The 23,169-nt window shown below is 36.9% G+C and overlaps 1 protein-coding gene and 1 pseudogene across 1 annotated transcript; both read left to right on the forward strand.

Annotated features, from left to right (window-relative positions):
- Nucleotides 1-17,649: 17,649 nt before the first annotated feature.
- Nucleotides 17,650-18,886, forward strand: LOC113326681 (formin-like protein 6). Its single transcript, XM_026574369.1, has 2 exons — nucleotides 17,650-17,783; nucleotides 18,041-18,886. The coding sequence occupies exons 1-2, from the start codon at nucleotides 17,696-17,698 to the stop codon at nucleotides 18,826-18,828; spliced, it is 876 nt and encodes a 291-aa protein (XP_026430154.1). The 5' UTR covers nucleotides 17,650-17,695; the 3' UTR covers nucleotides 18,829-18,886.
- Nucleotides 18,887-19,137: 251 nt separating this feature from the next.
- Nucleotides 19,138-22,035, forward strand: LOC113326680 (annotated as a pseudogene).
- The last annotated feature ends 1,134 nt before the right edge of the window (nucleotides 22,036-23,169 follow it).

The following is a 23,169-nucleotide window of genomic DNA, read 5'->3' on the forward strand; positions in this document are numbered from 1 at the left end:
GTTCACCATCAAAAATATCAATAAACAATTAGCAGAGTGTTTACTCCAACCAAATCACAAAACGACACCTCTCTAAGTGGTCAATCAACCCTAACCCAAAACCCATCAGTTTTATTTAGATTTTTTCTCGTGATTTTTCAGGGATTTCGAAGATGGAGAAAAGGAAGATATATCGATTTATCTTGCTCCTTGTAATCGTACATTGATTTTGGGTATGAAGATATGTGTTAATTGAAATTCTTTATTGTTGTCTGTGGATTTCTAAATTTTGATTTGACTATTGGTTCAAATATATTTTTATGTACTTTTATGTTTGGGTTTTCTCATCGGTCCATGCCCCTTGGCTTCTTGTAATTTAACTTCCTTCTTCACTGGTGCTGTTTTGCAATTTCTTTTCTGCGAAGAAGAAGAAAAAAATGGCTTGACCATAATGAACAGGCTTAGGAGTTTAATTGCAAATCAACTAACTTGGATAACTTGATGTCCTTTATGTGTTTGTGGAAATGATTAACTAAAATTTGCTTGGTTTTATAAATAGGTACACATCTCCTGAATAAGTATCAAGGTCCAGGAGAGACAATATATTCAGCTTTGGTTCCTTGATGATTGGAGTTTTCATATTACCTTAAGTAGTCATCTTACCGCAACCTCTATTAGCACCACATCGCGTAGACATACAGTTTCGGACGGAAACACTAATATCATTTTTTTCCACCCATGCAGGCCATTTCAGCCATGACGTGGGGGGCTTTATATGTCCTAAGGTGCTGAAGTTCTCCAGCATTTTCATTTATTTGTAAGGAATTTTTTTTAGGAAAAAGCTTGACGCGATGGTCACTTTTATCTTATTATAGATGGAGAAAATTTGTTGTTGAAATGATTCTTCAGGTAATTTTAAGATTCGTTATACTTAAGCACTATAACTTCCATTACCATTTCCAGTTCTTTTATACCCAAGTTATTTGTCTTCACATGTTAAATTTTCAGAATTTATATTAAGTTCTTAATATTGCTTGAAGCTTTGACCTCCGTCCGTTCTTATTTTTTTTGCGATGCAGAACAATGAACCGATGGTTTCAGTACACATGCTTGCAGCCATCTGAAATTCTGGTTACTGTTATTTACCGTCTCAGGTGTTCATAGATACATTTACTTCTGAATTTCTCATTTAGTTTGTATTAAGAACTTCACGTAAAATAATTGAACTATTTAGTATCTTCTATGTCCTGCACAAACATTTCCTGTTCATCGACGTATTCTATTTCTACTGGGCCACTCAGTGTTGTTTGATCTTCTAGTTACATTGTTTTTGGTGGTCTCAGGCATAGCATGGTCCTGACAGTCAGGTTTAATTTCTGGAGGTGGTGTAGATGTGAAGGCCATCGAGAAGGAAATTAGCTCGCCGTGTCAGAGTCTTCCTAGGGAAGATTTTGCTTCGAAAGCACTTACCCGTAGTTTCACTGTGTTCGCTCGTGATACGGTTGAGGTTAGCATTTATTTTCAGCTCTCTTTAAATCCTAACATACCCTTGCGCAGAACAAACCTCTAGGCCATCTTGTATGAAAATTTAGCGAAGTAGCAAATCTGGTATATATCTTCACTGCAGGATATGAGATTTGTATTAGTATTCGAGCTTCTCACCACCTCCTATTTTTGCAAGCAAAATCATGTCATATACCAGTCAAAACTATAGAAAGCCTAAGCTGCGGATTGTGAAATAATGTAATTCGATATGAATTTTCGTATAAGATCAGCTCAACTTTTGCTTAATTTAACAACTTCCTTCAACAATTTTATGTGACTTTCTATATCTATTGCAGGTTCGATATTTTTAGGCCCTTGGATCCCGAGAAAACTTTTTGTATCACTGAGATCCTGAGAAAAAAGAAAAGTTATGGTTGGATGCAAAAAAGCCAATGGCAATCCATGGGTGCTGAGATTATACCGTGTATTGATTTTTAGGCAAAAAACCATTATTTTTAGGCCCTTGGATGTTTCAATTTGGAGTTTTTTGTTTGTGGTCATGAGTTAAAAACAGTTTTGACTCTAGCTAACCGATTTTTGCTTGGTGTCTCAGACTCTCGTTCCATTCAATTTTCAATGAAATTAGGGAAACTCCGTCATTAACAACAACAAAAAGAAAATTGATACTCAAAATTTTATGTGATTGTGGTGATCATTGAGAATCTCAGTTCAGAAGTTCTTTGACTACCTGAGAATCACTTGTTGGTACCATTATTTGTATCCATTTTTGGCATTTTAGATTTCAGATTTTGGACTGGCAAAGCTCGTCGGGAAAACAGGTGAAGGAGAAGTACATTGGTTTTTAAGATGAAGAATTAGAAGGTATATCAATTTACCTTGTCCGTGAAATTCACACATTGATCTTGGGGCTGTACTAATTTTTTTTCTTTTTATTATTTGTGGGTTTTCTAAGTTATCTAATTTGATTTAATGAGTGCTTTGCTTCAGGAGTTAACTGTGATGGATGCAACTGCACATATTGTTCTAACAATATTGAGAACGAGACATGTAGGAAAGAGGCTGCGGAAGCTACTTTACAACATAATCTGAATACATCCGGCCAAAGATTGCTAGTGGTCCTCATGGGGTTCGTGACACTAAGGTATGTGGTCTAACTCATTGATTTTCTAAAAAACGTGTCTATGAGTTTTCTAACCATCTATAATATGTAATTACCACTCGATGAAAACTGTGTTAGACCGACTATCTTGTTTCCTTTTTATTTTTGGTGTATCATTGTGATCTGTTGAAGGAAAACTTGAGTAATTACTTTAGGGATATTTTTGAGCATGGGATTGCTACTGTTAAATCTTCCCCTGAACACAAATTAATAAATCTACGTTGTCATCTAACTTATGTTTTCGATGGTAAATTTTGACATGGATCCATTATTTGTTGTATATTACAATATGACCTAATATGTGGTTACTTAAAAATAGGTCTCTGATTGACAACCATATGTGTAAATATAAACCCAAACTTCCCATGGTTCCATGTTTGTTTCTTCTGCTAGGTTATGTTTGACTATTTAACATGTAAGAAAGACTGCATGAGAAATGAAATTGACTAATATCAAATCAAATATTAAAGTGAAGAACTTCACACTTAAAAATTGCTATACACATAATCCCATTTTCTAAATTCTCACTTTATGTTGCTGACAAAATATGAACTTTCTAAACCCATATTAGGAGGAAAATGGTGACATTTCAATAATCGAAAAGCACAATAAGGGATGCCATTGCAAGAAATCAGGATGTCTTAAGAAATACTGCAAATGTTTCCAAGCCAACATTCTCTGTTCTGAGAACTATAAATGCATGGACTGCAATAACTACGCTGGTATTGAAGAGAGACTTGCTTTCTTCCTTGAGGATCATAGTAATTATAGTAATACCTTATTTATACATGCAGCACGTAGATGCCAATTTTGCAATAACTGGGGCTATTGAATCATCTCAGTATGGGATTTCCACCAATATCCATAAAAAGGAAGCTTCACGAATAACTTCTATCATGTACAACATCCAAGGATTCACCTGTTCACGGGCTTGCTCAGACTCCCAGACATATTACATAAATCCTTGTAAAGAGATTCATGTTTTCTTTGTTGGCGATATAAGTAATACATATTTTACTTAGCAATTCAAATATCCAATAGGTATACGCCTTCTTTCTCTAAATTAGTAATAGTGTTGTTAAATATTTTTGTTCAGTATCAGTATACCTTTCTTGGTTCTTTTTTTACTACAGGACTCTTAAATATGCAGAGGACTACCATAAGATAATTTCTGAGTGTATCTTATGACAATCTTTGGTCATGATTTATTTTGACCTGCTGGTAGGGATGGATGCTAACGATCTTGCAGCATGAGCTGGTGGTGCTGAACCTAAGATCGAGGAAGTCGACTATAGTGGATTTATTTACTTTTTTGTATTATTGGATTTTTCATTGCAATCTTATTCATTTCATATTTCTGCGGACTTGGCTTTAGTTATCTTAGTCAATCTTAGTTCAAAGAATTTTATTAATTTTTTGTCGTTTAATTTGTTCTGCGGAGATGTTAGTTTACTTTCTGCAAAGATAGTTTTGGAAAAGACATTGATCTTAATGAAGTTTCTCTTACAAAGAGTATTGTTAATGCTTTAGCACGTGATGTGGCATCATCACACGATTCAGTCACCACAGCCTAAATGGTGCATAGTTTTTGCTCAGTGACTAACATTGTTTTCATTAAATATGACCATTACATGACAAGATAAACTGATTAACATCCCGATTCCGAAACTGGTAAGGAAAATTTACATTATAGCGTATCAGATGTTAAAGAATAAAATAATAAACTACTCAAGATACTGGTAGCGCAAACAATACTCACGTGGGTATACAAATCTGTATATTGAACCGGTGCAATCAATGCTTTGGAATGTAAACAACATCTTCTCGACATGTCTGATGAACCCTACATTTTGGACACATAAAAAAATTAAAGTGTGGCTAAATAAATTCGCTTATCGCCTCGTCTAAATAGGTGTGTCTAATGCCACCCTACATATTAGACACATACCCAATTGGTTAATGTGGCCATATACTCATCTATGGCTACGGGTGATGGGTTTAGACCTAGACCCATGACCAAAAGGTGCCTATGGATACAGTTGATAGGTTTAGGTTTAAACCCATGACCAAATGGTGCACTATGGATACATGGTAACACAAAACGTGGCTATAGTTATAATGATGACCAGTAGCCACATAAATAACCCAAAACGTGGCTAGGCTGTAAACCAAAAAACGTGGCCTATGTGAAGGTTTGTACTAGTGGATTAACTGTAAGATATGTTGCTCCAAGATTATCACACCATAAAACAGGTGGAGACTTAGTCGATACTTGTAATTCCGAAAGAAGAGATTGAATCCACATGATTTCAGCAGTCGCAATAGCAAGACCACGATATTTAGCTTCAATGCTGGAACGAGATACTGTTTTTTGTTTACGAGCACTCCAAGAAATAATATTACCTCCCAAAAATATACAATAGCCAATGGTAGAACGACGATCTTCCAAAGAACCAGCCCAATCCGAATCCGTATAAGCAGTGAAAGATAATTGCAAAGTGTTGGCAGGTTTAAGAAATATTCCAAACGTAGAAGTAACCTTCCGATAACGTAAGATACGTTTAACTAAACTCCAATGATATTCTGTTGGAGAATGCATGAACTGATAAACTTTATTAACTGCATATGCCAAATTAGGACGAGTGAATGTTAAGTATTGCAATGCACCAACAATACTTCTATATTCTGTAGCATCAGTCATTAAAGTGCTACGATCAGATGACATATCTCCAGTTGTGCTGAGTGGAGTTTGAATTGGTTTGACACCATCCATTTTTTCTCGAATGAGAATATATTGAACATACCTCCTTTGTGTAAGAAATAACCCGGAAGACGCACGCTTTGATTCAATTCCAAGAAAATAAGATAAAGAACCAAGATCTTTAATCTTAAACTCAGTTTGTAAAGAAGTACGAATAGATTGCAACCCCGATGAACTTGAACCGGTAAGAATAATATCATCAACATAAACTAGCAAGAAAATAATTCCAGTATCATCACGCCGAATAAAGAGTGAAGAGTCACATTTATAAGTAACAAATCCATTCTGCAACAAGAAAGTACTCAGTCGATGGTACCAGGCACGCAGAGCTTGTTTCAATCCATAAAGAAATCGATGAAGTTTACAGACATATGTAGGAAAATTAGGATCAACATATCCCGGTGGTTGTTTCATGTAAACTTCCTCTTCAATATTTCCATGTAAAAAGGCATTTTGAACGTAAAACTGATTAATAGACCAATTATGAGAAAGAGTTAGTGTATGAATAACTCTTATAGTACAAGGTTTTACAAATGGACTATAAGTTTCACCATAATCAACACCTTCCTGTTGGTTATATACTTTAGCCACTAAACGAGCTTTACGACGTTCAATAGTACCATATGCTTTTCTTTAAAACCAATGAGATTCATAGAAGGATGATAGGGTACTAGAGTCCACGTACCGTTTTGAAGTAATGCATTAGATTCTGTAATTGCCTGATCTTGTGAATAGCAGGTTGTTTCAAGTTGAGAATCAGAAACAAGTGCATATTTGGAAGTATTTGGTTTTAAAATCCCACCTTTAGCTCGAGTAACCATGGATGACCAGTAGTAACATAAGTAGTTGACGTATACTGTGTAGAATCCTCTTGAATAGACAAACAAGCATCAGATGAAGGAGGCAGTACGGTCTCCAAATTTAACAATGCCGACGAAGACTGTGCAATTTCAGACGAAGACTGTGTAGTAGTTGGTTGTACATACCCCGAGCCTAATGTCGCCGATGAAGATAGTAGACTTTCAGCTAATGCAGTAATGAGCGATGGCTTATCTGGAGATAAGACGTCAACTGTTGGTGACGTAAGTACCGCACCATCATTAGAAGATGGGGGATGTTGCATGATATTATGTGATGAACTCACGAAAACCGGTATATCATTCATAGAGGCATAGATTACCTAATCAGTAGGTGGGAGAGATATCGACGACGCAGCAAAGGAAAAAGTAGTCTCATTGAATACAACATGACGACTGATATAAATTCGACCAGTAGGAATATGGAGACACTTGTAACCTTTATGCATGGGACTGTATCCTATGAAAACACAAGGAGAAGATAATGGTTCCATCTTATGAGATCTGTATGGGCAAAGATGAGGATAGCATAGACAACCAAAAACACGTAAAGAAGTATAGTCAGGTAACACACCAAATAGAGTCTCATAAGGAGATGTTTGTGCAAGTGCTGAAGATGGAACACAGTTCATTAGGTAACATGCCGTAAAGAATGCATCATACCAATAGGATGAAGGGATGGAATCCATAAATAGTAAAGTAAGACCAGTTTCATGTATGTGACGATGTCTGCGCTCAACTAAACCATTTTGTTCAGAGGTATGTGGACAAGAAAACCTATGAAAAATACCATTTTGTTGAAGATAAGGGGTGAGTTTACGATATTCACCAGTATTGTCTGACTGAAATTTTTTGATTTTTCGATTAAAGAGGTTTTCAACATGTTTCTGAAACACAAGAAAGATGGAATAGACATCGGATTTGTGAGATAAAGGAAACATCCAAGTGAAACGACTGTTTGCATCAATAAAACTAATATAGTATCGATAACCTTCACTAGACAAAACATGAGAAGGACCCCAGACATCTGAAACAATCAAGTCTAAAGGATGGAAATATTTATTTGTACTAGAAGAATAGGGTAACTTATAACTTCTATGCTCATGACAAGAAGAGCAAAAAGTTATAGTTTTACTGGAAACTGGAAGAGAAAATTTTGAAATAATATGACGCACAGTTCGCATCATAGGATGTCCTAGTCTAGAGTGCCAGTTATGTAAACTGGATCTTTCACCAACACAAGCTTTTGGAGAAACCGGCGAAGCATCTAGTTCATAGAGACCACCCTCCCTACGGCCGCGTGTAAGAACCTTACCTATACACCGATCCTTTACAAGACAATAGTCAGGGTGAAATTCAAATAACACATTGTTATCACTTGTAAGTCGAGCAATAGAAAACAAGTTATGAGAAATATGAGGAGTATAAAACGTGTTGGAGAGGTGTAACTTACGATCAGGTGTGCCTAAAATTGATGAACCAACATAAGAGATTGGAATAGAATCACCATTACCCAATTTGATTTGATCAGGGACGCTATATTCTGAATGAATATGTAGTCTAGAAAGATCATTAGTTATATGGTCGGTAGCTCCATTATCTGGAACCCAAGGAGCACTGGAAGGATAACTTGACAATTGAGCAGCATAAGCACGAGGAGCAGAAGAAGGTTGTCCAGTAGATGATGGTGAGCGACGAGGTGGTTGTGGTCGCAACGTACGATCAAACCGCTTCCAGCATAGAGGTGCAAGGTGTCCAGGCTTATCACAGAGTTGACAAACTTCCATCTGACGAGAACCACTATTCTGTGTTTATCCAGTATTATTTCGTTGGGAAGAATTAAGGTTTGACGCAGGATACCTTATAGAAGAAGTGCTATTGGCGACAGGTTGAGAGATTAAAGGATTGTGTTGTTGTTCCATCCGTAACTCAAAGGTAAGAAGGTAAGTAATAAAATCCTCAAGCTTCATAGTTCCCATAGAAGTTGTAAGAGATGTGATGATGGAGTCATAAGATGAATCCAACCCAGCTAGTATGCAGTGGCGTAACTCTGTATTGGTGACAGTAGTATCGGCAGCAGCAAAACTATCAACGATGTCACGAGCACGGTCTATGTAAGCTCTCATAGACAGGGAACCTTTCTTTATGGCACGAAGATCACATTGAAGATGATGTATATGGGCATCAGACTTAGAAGAAAATAGCGATTCAAGGGAAGACTAAACCTCTTGTGATGTATTGAGACGATGTACATGCCTTAGAACAGCAGGAGTTAGAGAAGAAAAGATCCATCCAAGAAGAATTTTGTCTTGTTTCTTCCAAGAAGCATATTCTAGATTAGGGGTTGATGTGTTTTCAAGAGCAGCAGGAGGACAAGGTTTCTCACCATTAACAAAGCCATAAAGTTCATAACCTTAAAGATATGGTAAAAATTGAGCACCCCAGAGTGAATAATTGGTTTCTTCAAGCTTGACAGTAATAATATGATGTGGTTGAGAGAAAACAGATGCAATCATCATAGATTGAGCAGAATTTAGAACCGTAGAGACTGTAGAAGTTGTTGAAGATGCGGAAGACATGGAGGATTGAATAAGGATGATACCAAGTCGAGAGTATGTATATTATGGTAAAGTAAAGAGAAGAAGAAGGTTTAGAAGAATTATTCTCTGTTATTCAATGTATATTTTCTTATACAGTTTACAAAACATCGACCAGGTATATATGTACAGACTCTTTAGAATCCTAAATACGTAAATATTTGTAACACAAGTATTTACTAAGTTTAACTTTCGTAGAATACAAAACATTCTAAATTTAAGAATTTCTAGAATGTTACGTAACTGAGGTTGTCCTAACACGAACATCGACATATAGATCTCGGTAAAATCTGGTGGAAATGTCGAATTATCAACACCGTCTGCTAGCCTCTAATATCCCACTACCACTAGTAGTCAGACGGACATGTTTATCTATTTGCTAGCTATACGTTAAGATGAAAAAAAAAAACATCAATTTGAATCTAAATAAGTAGAATTAGCAGCAATCCATTTTAGTTGGTTTAAGTAATACTGGATTTGAGCTTGTGCTATGCACCTGGCATATTTTTCTTTTAACTTGGTGTGTGCGGGGATTCGTCCCGTCCCGTGGCAATACATTTTTGATTTGGTATGTGCGGGGCGAATACATTTTTGATTTGGTGTGTGCGGGGCTTCGTCCCGCCCCGTATCGATGTATTTTAGATTTGGTGAGCGTGGGGTTTCGCCGCGCCCAGCGACGATGTATTTTAGATATGATATGGCGGAGCAAATATATTAAATAGGTGGAGAATATGTGCAATTTTTTTTTCCTTCTAACTTGGAGTGCGCGGGGCTTCGCTCTCCCCGTGGCAGTTCATTTTTGATTTGATGTGCACTGGGCTTCACCCACCCGTGGAGATGCATTTTTTATTTGGTGTGTGTGGGGCTTCGCTCCGTCCCGTGGCGATGTATTTTCTATTTGGTGTGGTGGAGAAAATACATTAAATAAGTGGAGAATATGTGCATATTTTATTAATTTTTTCCTTTTATTTTCGCAGAATATATATGTATTTTTGGCTTTTGCCCCTTTATATATTAATTAATTTGGAAAAAAGAGTCCTAATATAATAGTTACTCGATTTCCAAATTGAATTTGGTCTTCCAAAAAATTTGATAACACAGTAAGTTAGGTTTTCCTTTTAAATTTGTAATTTTTAAATTAATCATACGTTGTCAAGTGTCCTCACTTAAATATTGCCATGTTATGAATTCCAAATTGAATTTGGTTTCCTCTTTTTAATCTTTTTCCTATTCCTTTTAAATTTAAACTAATCGTACGTTGTCAAGTGTCCTCACCAAAACGCTCGTTTCACTAAGTTCAAAAAAGACCTATTTCGATCAATAAGAAACGAGAATTTCTTTACCGTTCAACGTGGGAGTTTTATTTGCGTGCGTGGAAGTTTTATTTGTGTGCCTATCTTGTTGTAATTTATGTGTGCCTATCTTGTTGTAATTGCTAGTCCATTTAATTATCCACAAGAAAAAGTATAAACACATGACGTGCAATGCACCTGCTGTCAAATAAATCAGTACGTGTGAAGTTAAAATTTGGTGAACATATGAAAAAGAAAGAACCCTGATTTTGGGCATTGGAAAATCTTTCTAAACATACAAAACAATAGTCACATTTTGGATGATCTTATAAGGGGTACCTTATGGGTAGTTCAATTACCTATATACCCTTAATACAAAAATCTAAAATCAGTTTTCTAAAAAATCAAAATCAGTTTCCCTTACCATCTCTTCTTCCTCCTCCTCCTCTAGCCGAACTCTTCCCCCTCCTGCGAAAAAAAAATTCATCATCGTGATTAATTGTCGATTCGTAAAAATTTGATCGTCGATTAAACTCAACCACATAATGACTCGTACAAAGAAAAGCAGGGACTAGGCAAACCAAATCGTCTTCTAATCCATCAATTGAAGAAGAAGAACCAATTGAAGATGAAGGTGTAGAAACTGAAAATCAACCACCAATTGAACCAGAAATTGAACCAACTGCATCTCCAACTCCGGAAATGAGGATAAGAAAGCAAGTTTTACAAACCCAATCTCCTATTTGCTGTTTTTCATCGGTTAAATGACGGTTACAGTGTTGGGTTCGGCTCAAAATTGAGTTGCGTTTTTAGCCGAACTGTTCTTCACAAAAGCTTCCTGTAAGTGTATATGAACAGTTCGGCATGAAATTTCATGAAATTTCAAGCCGAACCTAGTCACAGATAGAGATGCATAGGGGTTCGGCGTATTCGATAATCATAATATGTGTCGAACCTAGCACATTAACGAGGTTCGGCTATTACGATATTCTCAATATGTGTCGAACCAATAACAATATTTTAACCCAAAAAATAACAAATTGATGTTCGGCTCATACGATTTTCGAAATATAAGCCGAACCGGTAATTATTTTTTTTCTGAGCTATTCAGGATGTTGTTCGGCTTACTATGAAACTTTCATATAAGACGAACTAGTGTCTAGCAAACAGTTCGGCACATGCAGTAAACAGATTCAGTAAGCCGAACCGTTCATCAATTGGTAGAATCTATGAGCCGAACCTCAACCTGTTTCGCCGAACCATGATTCAAAAAACCTAACTTTTGATAATTGAGAGCTATAGAAGTGAGATTAAGTATAGGATATAAGTGTACCTGTGTATTAGAAGCATCGGGTTCCTCATCAATGTCTTCATCATCAGGATTTGGCTCATAAAAATCATCATCTTGAGTTTGTGTTTGAGTTTGAGCTTGAGTTTGAGTGGGTGTAAAATCATTCTCATAATCTAAGAAATCAGCCATTTCTGGATCATTGTTGTAGTTGATATGTATTTTCCTAGGCTTTTTAGATGAATGATGACCCTCCTCATCCTCCATTGAATCAAGAATTAGAATTTTCTCACTTTCTCCTTCTCTTTCTCTCCTTCTTAACCAAACCAAAACTTTGATTTTTTTTTCCTCAAATTTTTCATCTAAACAACTCTTATAATTCTGAAAATTATTTTAATCACTAAACAAAATATTTAATCACTAATCAAGATTATTAACACTAATACGTAAAGGGCAGATTTGCCATTTAAATTTTTTGGGTTAAGGGGTTATCTGATTTTGCTATTTCACAACCTTTTTTGTCTTCATTCAGTATGCCTTGGAAGATTTTGGTATGCCCAAAATTATAGTTCAAAAGAAAGGTTTCGGGTATACTGTCTTTTAAGTTTTAACTCGCTACTTTTACCCTTTGTTTGGCCACCTCTGGCTTGGAATCCTGGCTCGATCTTCCACTGAATTTGCATTCTAATTAGAACCCATCAGCTAACATGGAAAGATGATAGATTCGTCCCCAAATTTGGACATTTTGTTGGACTTAAAATATAACCACACTACATATAAGTTTAATGCGATGATAGCGACCCAAATACGTGCAACAATGTCGGAGACATACGGCTTCCGTTGTAGATATCTACTAGTATATATTTTTAATAATTCTATTATTGGGGCTTAAAAAGGGTGGATTTTTGGGGTTTTTTGGGGTCATGAAATAACAACCTATATGATCCGTTATCTATATTTTTCTCTAATGTCTAATCTACCCTTAATTTGATTAATGCTAATTAAATTAATTAAGCTAACTAATCAGTCTTAGTGAATCGATTAGACTAATCCAAACATTAATTTTTTGTAAATCTAAACTTTGAGTTTTGAAGAAGGAAAAATGACGATTTTGGTGAAATTTTTTTGACAAATTTTGAAGAAAAATGACGAAACCCTTCATCACAAAACTCAAGATAACCTTATAATCAACTCCCAACATCAATTTTATCAGTTCAAATCCGTCGAAAATCTGAAGAAAAAAAATATGGAATTTTCTGCAGTAACGGCTGGGTAAACTTGTCGACTCGGCCGAAAATCAACAAAACGGTTGGGATATTAGAAATTCTCAGACGTAACAACACAAAATGGTTGGGAAATCAGGAACTCCCAGCCGTGATTATAGAAAACGGACAGGAATTTACGAACTTATGGCCGTTATTCTTCCCTGAATAACCTGAGTCTGTAAAACGGCTGGGTTTACAAAACATTTCCAGCCGTAATTAGATTTGAAAGTTGAGAATTTTTTTGGTTCAACATGAATTCTAAATACGATTGAAAATTACTAATACTTTCATTAACTAGACCACAATAAAACTCATTACATGCTTAATATATCCCTATTACAAAGTTGGTTTTAATAACATCCCTTCCGATGTATCAAGAAATACTTGATGATGGTCATTTGAGCTTCGAAGTTGAAACTATAACCTTTCCATTTCCTCCATTCATTGTTAGCTTGAGCTATGACTTCTTCATCAGTCTCACCTCTAAGTCGAAGTTGCCTGCACATACGAAGTAAAGCCATACGCTCTTCTACTTTTTTGCGTATGTTTGAGAATCGAAGATACAATTCAATCCCATCGCAGTTGTTAGGGTTACCTGTTTCACTACAAATATTTTCAAAATTCTTCTTCCAATAAGATTGACTTGGTACACCACCATTCCTTCGTTCTTCTCCTTTTTTGGATAGCATAACACAAAATTTTGAAAAAGAGATAAGTCTTCATCCAAATTAAAGTCGGGTTTATCCTTTGAGTACATTGCATTGAGTTATTAGGAGTTTTACTAGAGCTTGTAGGTGTGGTTTTGATTTGAAATGGGTGGTTATATGGAGAACAAGTTATTACAAGTTTAAATAGGTGATTGAACAACTAGAACCATCTATAGATTAGTCTTCAAACGAATATATTTTTCAAAATTAAAAAAACTAGCCGATTTGAAGTGGTACAAGTGAAATTATAGAGCATTACGGCTGGGAAATGCTAGACATACCAAGTCGTAATTATGTATGACCTGCAGAGTTGGTGGTATGTCAGAGTTACGGTTTGGATTCCTGACCGTAATCCTGATTTTTTACTTTTAGCCAGAAAAATGGATGGGATTCCTGCCGTGCTGGAAATTACGGCTTGGATATGTAGCCATTTCTAGGAGCCCTTGTTTTTTGGTTTATCAGAGTACTATACGGCTAGGAATGTCCCAACCGTAAACTGTGACGGATGGGTTTCCGAACCGTTTCCCACATAACGGCTAGGAAGTATCTAGGTCGACCACGACGTAAATATATTTACGGATATAAAACCAAACCGTGAGTTTAACACGACTAGGTTTTTCCCAAACGTGAACATGCCACAAACGGGTTTCCTAACCGTGGTAAATTTTACGGCTTGCAGTTTCTAACCGTTTTCAATTTTACGGCTGTGAAAGTTTATTTTTCAACATTTATAGGCATTTTCGGCTAGGTTTTGTGAAGCAACGACCTAGACGAAAATGCCTGAAAAAAACAATGATGTTGTTTTTCTCCTCATTTTTCTTAGATTAAACACATTGAAAAACTAACATTAATTCATAAATGCAAAGTTATAAAAATACATCCATCTCAATCCTTAACCAAAAACCAAAAACAGTAAAATGTCAAAGGCTTAGATAACAAAATATTCATGAAGTAAAATACTAAAAAGAGATTAGATTTCCATTCATTTGATTCACTTGATTCCTCCCCAGAATACTCTTGTAAAAACGCATCCAAATCGTCCTCTTGGTCCCGTTCAACATCTGGTTCTACAACTCCTAGACTTTTTACGTCCTTTTCCCCTACCAGCTTGAGTGTGTGTATTTTTACCTCCACCACGTCCACCTCGACCATCACTTGTTCCACCGCGGCCTTCTTTTTTTCCACCTCGAGCACTTGTTCAAGCACGGCCTCCTTTTTTGCCGCCTTTTCCTTGCTTTGATGGAGCTTGCTCACGGGGGAGAGTATCCGAGTCGTCACTAGAAGAAGGATACCTAGACCTCTTATTTCTTCTTGATCGGTCATCTTCTTGAGTATATAAACCTACTTTCTTAGGGAGTATTATGCCTTGGACTCAATTCCGAAGTAATCTTAGTTCAGGGACGGTTAACTTCTCTCCCGAATCAATCATACGGGTGATGTCCTTGGACACCTAATTAACTCGTTCAACCTATTTTTCATATCAAATACACTTATTCATAGCTAATAAAAAAAAACATTTATAAACATAATTAGTAGTATACGTACCACCATCTTCTCCCATTCATTTTGTCAATTCATCTCTTCCGCTGATTTTGAACTCTCTTTCGCCGCCTTCTTAAAATATTTCCACGCCTCGGGATCCAAATTTTCCATATAAGGATGATACCACTCTTGATACCATCCCATGTAATTAGCATCCGGTTCGGAAATCCCATGAGCAGCTTCAATCCCTCTTTTACTCATTTGGTTTGCTTGTTGGGAACGAACATTCCAATCTTCGACCGACGGAGCTATTGTTGTTGCATAGTTCAATTTGACATCTTTTTCCTTAAACATGGATTTGGCTACGCTCAGTGGAAAACGAGATTCTTGAGGTACAATTTTCTGGACAATACCAATTTGGCGGAGTGTTCTACGAGGATCCAAAATGAAGAACCCGGTTGAATGAAACAAAAGTCCCGTATAGGTCGCCACATAGAAAATACTCTATCACCAACTTCCTCATCTCCATCCTCATCAAGTTTCAAATATGGATGAAACACCACATCATTAATTGTCAAAGCATCCAATTTTCTCCTCATTTCGACCATTTCATTCTCTTTATCCTTGTGTCAGGTTAATAAAATGAAAACAACATATATTAAATTTGATTTATTACCTTTGTGGCACAAACTCTAGCAGCCCATGATGACTCGTAACCAATCAAGACGGAACGATCTTTTGGCAAACCCCAAGGTCTCCCATTCTTCTTTTTAGGTAAAAACTCCATAACATCAATGATGTCTCTTGCATTATCCTTTGGTGGATACTTCTTCTTTCCATCCTTCTTGTCCTCCTCAACCACTGCTTTACCTTTATCAAGAGCAGCACCACTAGAACTACCAACTTCAGTAACAACTACACCTTGATCAAGAGCAGCACTACAACATCTACACCTTGATTTCCTACAGCAACTCCACCTTGATTTCCTAAAACAACTTCACCTTGATTTCCTACAACAACTTCACCTTCATTTCCTCCAGTAACAGCAAGACCATCATTTCCTCCTGAAACTCCACCTTCATTTCCTCCACTAACAGCAAGCACAAATTCACTTATTCCACCAACTCCAACTTCACTTGTATTCCTTGCATTTGCACTCAATGGTTTTCCGTGACGAGGTTGTGAAGTGGGCTCACTAAAAGGTGTTACTTCTATTGATCTTTCCTTCCTCTTTTCGTTTCTGTTCAAAGACAAAACAGACAAGAATGCAAAAGAAGATAAGTCACAATGGCTGGGAAATCTTGACAAAACCCAGCCGATAGCAGAAAAATGGCTAGGATGCATGCAAAGTTCCAGACGAAAATACAGTTACGGGTGGGTTAGTTATCAAACGACCAAGACGTAATCAAAAAACGTCTAGGAAAAGTGAAAAGTCCCAGCCGCAACAGAAATAACGCATGGGATTTTGATTTATCGACCAAGCCGTAAAAATAATAACGGCTGGGAAGTTTTCTTTTCTCATTGCTTACTCATATTACGGATAGGAAAACCTAGACGTAACCACTACCGCTGAAACATGAATTCGAACACAGAGATATATAAGGCTAGGAAAGTCCCAGCCGTGATTAAGTTGTTGCGGATGAGATTATTCTATCTCATACGGATCGACTAAATTACGCATGGGAGTTCTTAGATTTCCCAACCGTGCGAATATAAACGGATGGGAGTTCTTAGATCTCCCAACCGTGATACATATAAACGGCTGGGAAACAAACATATCCTAACCGTGATACTTATTTACGGCTGGGAAACAAAGAACTCCCAGTCGTAAACAGTTTCTGAAAATCTTTCTTCAGACCTAAAATCTTCGAAACTTAATGAAAGATCGATAAAAAGCTTAACTAAAGAGTGGGTATTTCGATTCATACCTTATTGCTGTCATCTCAGGAGTCTGGAAGGCTGGTGCATCTCCTTCATTCAATTCCTCTTCACTTCACTTCCTACTTCATTTGTTGAAGTTGGTTTCTCTGTTTCAAGAGGAGGTTGATTCGACGAAGAATGAACTAATTTTTCCTTTTCTTTCATGATTTTATATAATGAGTTTAATCCACGACGATTTTTTTTTTGAATCGACGATTAATCGTTTCAAAAGAAGAATGATAGATGAAGAAGGAAAAGAGAAAGGGGGAGTAAGGGAAGAAGAAGAAGGAAAGAAAAGTGGTGGGACGAATTTTTTTTTCTGTTAATGATTTTGATTTTCAGTTTTTTTTCATTTAATGATTTTCAATTTTTTTTGCTTTTTTTGATTAATCAGTTAATGGAAGGGTAAAAGTGCCATAAATAAAAATGATTGAGGGTGTTTTTGAACTTTTACATAAATCTGATATTTCCCTATACCACCTAGTTTCCACATAGTCTTTCAAGCCCCAAAGTCCCACCCGTTTAAGCCCCAATAATAGAGTTATTTTACAAATGTCGAGTTCATTGTCACGTGGGTAGTTAACGTGCATGATCCATCGCTAGTGCTAGTAATTTAATGGCAATTGCCAGGAATGACTTTCTAGTTTCAGTATCTTCTTCTCTAGATCTGTTGTGCCAATTTTTTAAATTTTCCATTAAATTGTCATACTTTGGAATTTGGAAAAAAAATGCCCATGGCCTAGAAAGAATAAAATATGCATATTATTGCGTTGGAAACCTTCAACTCTATAAATAACTCAACATGGAAAACAACAACTGCAAATTTTCTTTCAGGAGAAAAAGTGGTAAGCTAGTAGTAGTGCAGTAAGTAGTTCGTTTTCTATGGTGAAGATGGGAATAACTAGGAGAAGATCTCTTGCTGGTTCTAATCTCTTCCTGGTGTTGATAATTTCCATATATGTCTGTACAGGTAAATTTCATTTTCATTTTTTAACTAGTTTGTTGATTTCCTTTAAATTTTTCGTACGTTTTGTTTTTATTTAAAAAAATGAAAAGTAATGTTGCAACCTGGTTTTAGTACATTTTGCTCCAAGTAACATGTTCCAAGTTTGATTTTCCTTCGATCATTTTTTTTGAATACAATTCTGTATAGATCACACTGGAAAAATGTTTTACAACCTTACAAATTGTGTTATATGTAAATTTCGCATCTGTGTATGTTTGTAGATATGGCATCAGCGACAAGGTGGCAAGATATTTGTACCCTTGGGGATACATACATAGAGAGAGACTATGCAGCTCCTGGGTCTTGCGACAACTGCATAGTCTTTTGCATGGGTCAATGTTCGAGCTTTGGGACTTCGATACTAAAAAATCCGTGCAACTACACTTCACGAACTAATCCTGTGAATTGCCAGTGTTGCTGCAGCAAACGACCATCCACTTCACCACAACTTCCTGCAACTCCTTCAACCGTTGGCCAATTTACCGACGGAGATATTACGGATATATGTACTTTTGCACCTGATCAAAAGTATCTACCGATTAACCATGCAAAAGGCACAGATTGTGTTCTCAGTCCTCAATGTGAGAACAAATGTCAGGAAAGAGGTCTGTTAAGTGCAGGGTCACAGTGTGTGGGAAGCTTAATATCTAGTGAAGAAGCATACACTTGGATCGAGCAGTGTTGCTGCCGAACCCCTCCTCCACCACCTCCATCCCCACCACCTCCATCTCCACCACCACCACCACCCCCATCTCCACCTACACCATCTCCATCCCCACCGCCACCACCTTCTCCATCTCCTCCGCCACCACCATCACCTCCACCTCCATCTCCATCGCCAACTCCACCATCTCCATCACCACCACCACCACCACCTCCATGTCTATCCCCACCCTCACCAGGAACTTGCTGTGGATGTTGTAACGCGAACATCAATATTCAGATCTCCGTAAAATCAGGTTGCAACGCCAAAGTATTAACACCGTCGTCATTTTCTGTTGCTAGGTAGCCTCTAATTAATTGCTGAAAGATGTTACTAATAAAAACGAACGAAAATATCCATTAATCGACCAAGATTTGTGATTCTATTATCGAGTCCTTGATTCAGTATTTTTCTTTATCATTTAAAAATTTTAATTAGTAAAAGTGTAAAACTATACTTAACCAACATTATCAACAATATTCTTTTAAAATTTTCTTGTTGGCAAGATCTTATGAGTATTATCAATTTAATCTATAATAATTGCATCGAGGTACACATTACTACTACTTCTTTATGTATTTTTCAGACGTACCAAGTACCAACGTAACCCGCACATGCCACCCGTCACCTCTAACTATCCGGAAATCACCTACCTGGTTCATCAACAGCGGGTTGAGAAATCATAAATCATTCTATTAGAGGAGCTAGCTAAGTCACTGCTGATCATGTCTATAGATCAAAATTAAGAAACATTGTCAAAATATCGAGAATCTGACTCATGATCATGTCTGATAATTCTAGCAAAACTAGTATGGAAAAACACGTATTAGTTTTCCCTTTCCCCGCACCGGGACACAACTTACCACTACTCGATCTCGCTCACCAATTCTCTCCGTGGTTTAATCATCACTGTACTCGTCACTCCGAAGAACCTCCCCTCCGTTCAACCTTTACTTGCTAGGCATTCAACTAGCATCAGAACACTGGTCTTGCCTTTCCCAACAGCAACTGCATCATCATCTTCTTCTTCTGGTTCGTGTTTACCTCCTGGAATCGAAAACTTGAAAGATCTCCCGACGAGTTACATTCCGGCTATGATACACGCAATGGGTCAACTTCAAGAATCTCTACTAGAGTGTTTTCAATTGCAGATACAAATTTCTTCTTCTCCTCCAACGGCGATCCTATCAGATCTGTTTCTTGGTTGGACCCAAAATCTCGCTGTTCGTCTTGACATTGTCCGCGTCGCTTTTTTTCCTATGTCGGCACACAATTTATCAATCTTTGAATATTTCGTCAGTAACTTGCCACCAAGAGAAGATTGCAAAGATCCTAATCATCTGTTCTCGGCATCAGGTGTTCCGACTTCACCTGTCTTTCCGATTTATCAGATACACATGTTGCATCATCTATATGCAGATGACAACCCACTTTGGAAGATCATGCAACATAATAACTCGCTGAACAAAGCGAGTTGGGGTATTATTCTGAATTCATTTGCCGAGTTGGAAGAACCATTTTTGAATCACTTGAGGAAAAATTATGGTGATCACGGCCGGGTCTGGGGTGTAGGGCCTTTACTTCCTCCTATAGATCATCATCAGAAAAACTCGTCGGTAGCAGCAAGGAACAGAGGCGGACCCAGCTCAATTTGCACAGAACAGGTAATGTCTTGGCTTGACTCGTGTGCAACGAGTCATCAATCGGTTCTTTATGTTTGTTTTGGAAGCCAGATTGTGTTAAACAGGAAACAAATCGAGGCACTCGCTATGGGACTAGAGCAGAGCCGAGTTAAATTCATTTGGCGTGTTAAAGAAATAATATCACCGTTATCAACAACGGGTGATGAGGAGGATATCGAGAAACCTGTACTACCAACTGGGTTCGAAGATCGAGTGGCTGGCCAAGGACTCGTGATCAAAGGCTGGGCACCACAAGTGGCTATACTAAGTCATGGAGCTGTGAACACATTCCTGACTCATTGTGGATGGAACTCGGTGCTAGAAGGACTTGTAGAAGGGGTTCAACAATTACTGTGGCCTATGATAAATGACCATTTCATGACTGCAAAACTGTTGGAGACTGATTTAGGCTTGGCAGTAAAGATTTGTGAAGGTGCTGATACAGTACCGAATTCGACTGAGTTAGCTAGAGTCATTGCCGAATCCATACCTCAAGGTAAGGAGGGTAAGAGTCGATCACAAATGATTCGAGCCATGGAGATGGGTAAAATGGGGTTAGAAGCAGTAAAAGAAGGTGGAAGTTCTTTTAAGAATTTAGATGAATTAGTATCAAATCTAAATGAGCTCGGTGCAAAATAAATGTAGCAAAATTTATTTGCCCATAAGGATGTCGAATTGTAATTTTTAAGTGTCACTTTTCTCAACTTTACCTGAATAACCGAGGAATGTGTATGCGGGTGACAATCATCATCATCCTCTTCTTCACACGCATCTCTAAACTTTTTATAATGTGTATGAAGCATTTATAATCGAAAATGCTATTCCCCTTCCCTTTCTCCTCCCTATCTGATGTGGTGAGCTGAGTGGAGAAAAAATTACAACTCTTTCTCTCTACGTGTGAGTTGAGTGCACTACTTCTTCTGTTCTTCTCTTGTTCTTCTTCTCCTTTTTCTCAATCTCTGATCGTAAATATCTCCGTTATTGTTGCAATCATTCACCGCTACAAACCCATCCTTTCTATTAACTTCTTAAACCATCCTAGCACCTCCATTCAGCTTATTCAATACCTGAATCATGCAACCACCACATAACCCTAATCGATTACATCCATGAATCACAAAATCAATAGCATCTCCAGGTCTTCTTTATAATTTCCGGCTACAACCACCACTGCAGCATCATCTGCATCTTCTTCAAATCATGGCATCACTAAACCCAAATTCCCATCGAAGAGCACCATCAATACAATGACAAACATCAACCACCAAATCAATTCCCTCTCTGATTTTCTTGAGCACCATTGATTCAATTGTCAATCAACAATTAAAACTCTTTACAACTTCTAAGAATCTCACCGGTCACTCCCATTACTATCATTACTACATCACACTCACCACACCATAAAAAATCAGATTATTAATCAAATTGCATATGACCCATTTGTTCAAAAGTATAATCAATATGAACTAATGAACCAAATTCTTATCTTAAACCCATTTCGGATCTTGATTTTTAATTTTCATCATCATGATTTTTAATCAAACTTGTTGTTGTTGTTACCTTCTTTAGATCGATTCCAAAGCCCTTATCGATATTCTGTAATCATTCCAGTAAAATAAAATCAGAAAAACTAAGTTTTCCAATGGATTAATCAATTTGGATGTTTAGATCTACTTTTTATTTTTGTTGAGATGAAGCAGAACTTTAAAGGTATGTAGCAGATGACCTAGAGTCTTCGATCTACAACAAGATATTCCAATGACTTTAGAGTATAAAGTTTTGTCCTTCCTGTTTAGAATTTTCTTTAAGTTTCTACACAGAGAAAGAAGAAGATGACTAGATGAGACTGGAAAAGAAAGTGAAAGAGATGAAGTTGTTTTAGGTGTAGTGACGTGTTTTTTTAGTTTTATTTATTAGGCGCCACATGGAAAAACACCTCACCAGGGAGGTGAAGGGGGAGGTGTATAGCACTGCCGATTTATAATATATTTAGTATTTATCTACGAACTTTTTTTTAAAATTTATTTTGTAATATATTTTCAGTTTAACCCAGTAATTTAAGAGATGATTGAATACATCTTCACGATTAAAAAGCCAGAAATTAAGTTAGAAGTAGTTTAAGAAGTTGTTTTTCGATACCACTTAATAAATTGACATCGTTTAAGAAGTTATTTTTCGATTTCTAACATTGAAAAAGATTTCTGCTTCTAGTTACAAACATTTTATAAAAAACATCATATACAAAAATAGGTCTGTTTTGGGACTTGCTTTTCAAATCTAGGCCAGTTTTTTTATTTCTTACAAATCTATGCCAATCAAACTGATTCCATACAAATCCGTTATCTCAAGTAATATCTCATGCTGACTGGTCAATATCTCTCCAAAATATCGTATTGATAGATCTTGTGAACTAGCTGAGATTACTAAAATACCCTCTTCGTAGGTGTGTCGGTAGCGTAGTTGTTGTCTCCCACGTGTCTTGACCTGAACCCCTAATCCAAGATCAGGCAATCTCGAAGATTTTTGAACGACAATGATATCCAATATACATCATTACCCTAAGATCCCTTCATTCAGTTTCTCTCTTCCATATATGTTCTTCTTCCCATCTCTGTTCTTCACCAGCCGTTTTCGAAAACAAGAGAGGTTAGAACCAGTGAACAAATAATGGTGGTTCTTGTTACCCAATAGCACAAAAGAAGATCGATGCTCATTTTGAGTTCTAATTGATGAAATAGAAGATGGGTTTGGTTCAATGGAGATGAAGAATAACAAAGGATTGAAGATGGAGAGATTCATGAGAATGAGAAAGAGTCGAAATTGAGATAGATTTCTAATTAGAGAAGAATAAATGAATCTTGTTGTTGTTAATTGTGAAGAATGATAGAAAAAAGTAGGGTTTGGTGGTGTTGATCTTTAATGGAATTGAGATTTGCTACTGATGAAACAGATTGAGAAGAATTTT

This window comes from Papaver somniferum, unplaced genomic scaffold (assembly GCF_003573695.1).
Source record: "Papaver somniferum cultivar HN1 unplaced genomic scaffold, ASM357369v1 unplaced-scaffold_10, whole genome shotgun sequence".
Taxonomy (NCBI): Eukaryota; Viridiplantae; Streptophyta; class Magnoliopsida; order Ranunculales; family Papaveraceae; genus Papaver; species Papaver somniferum.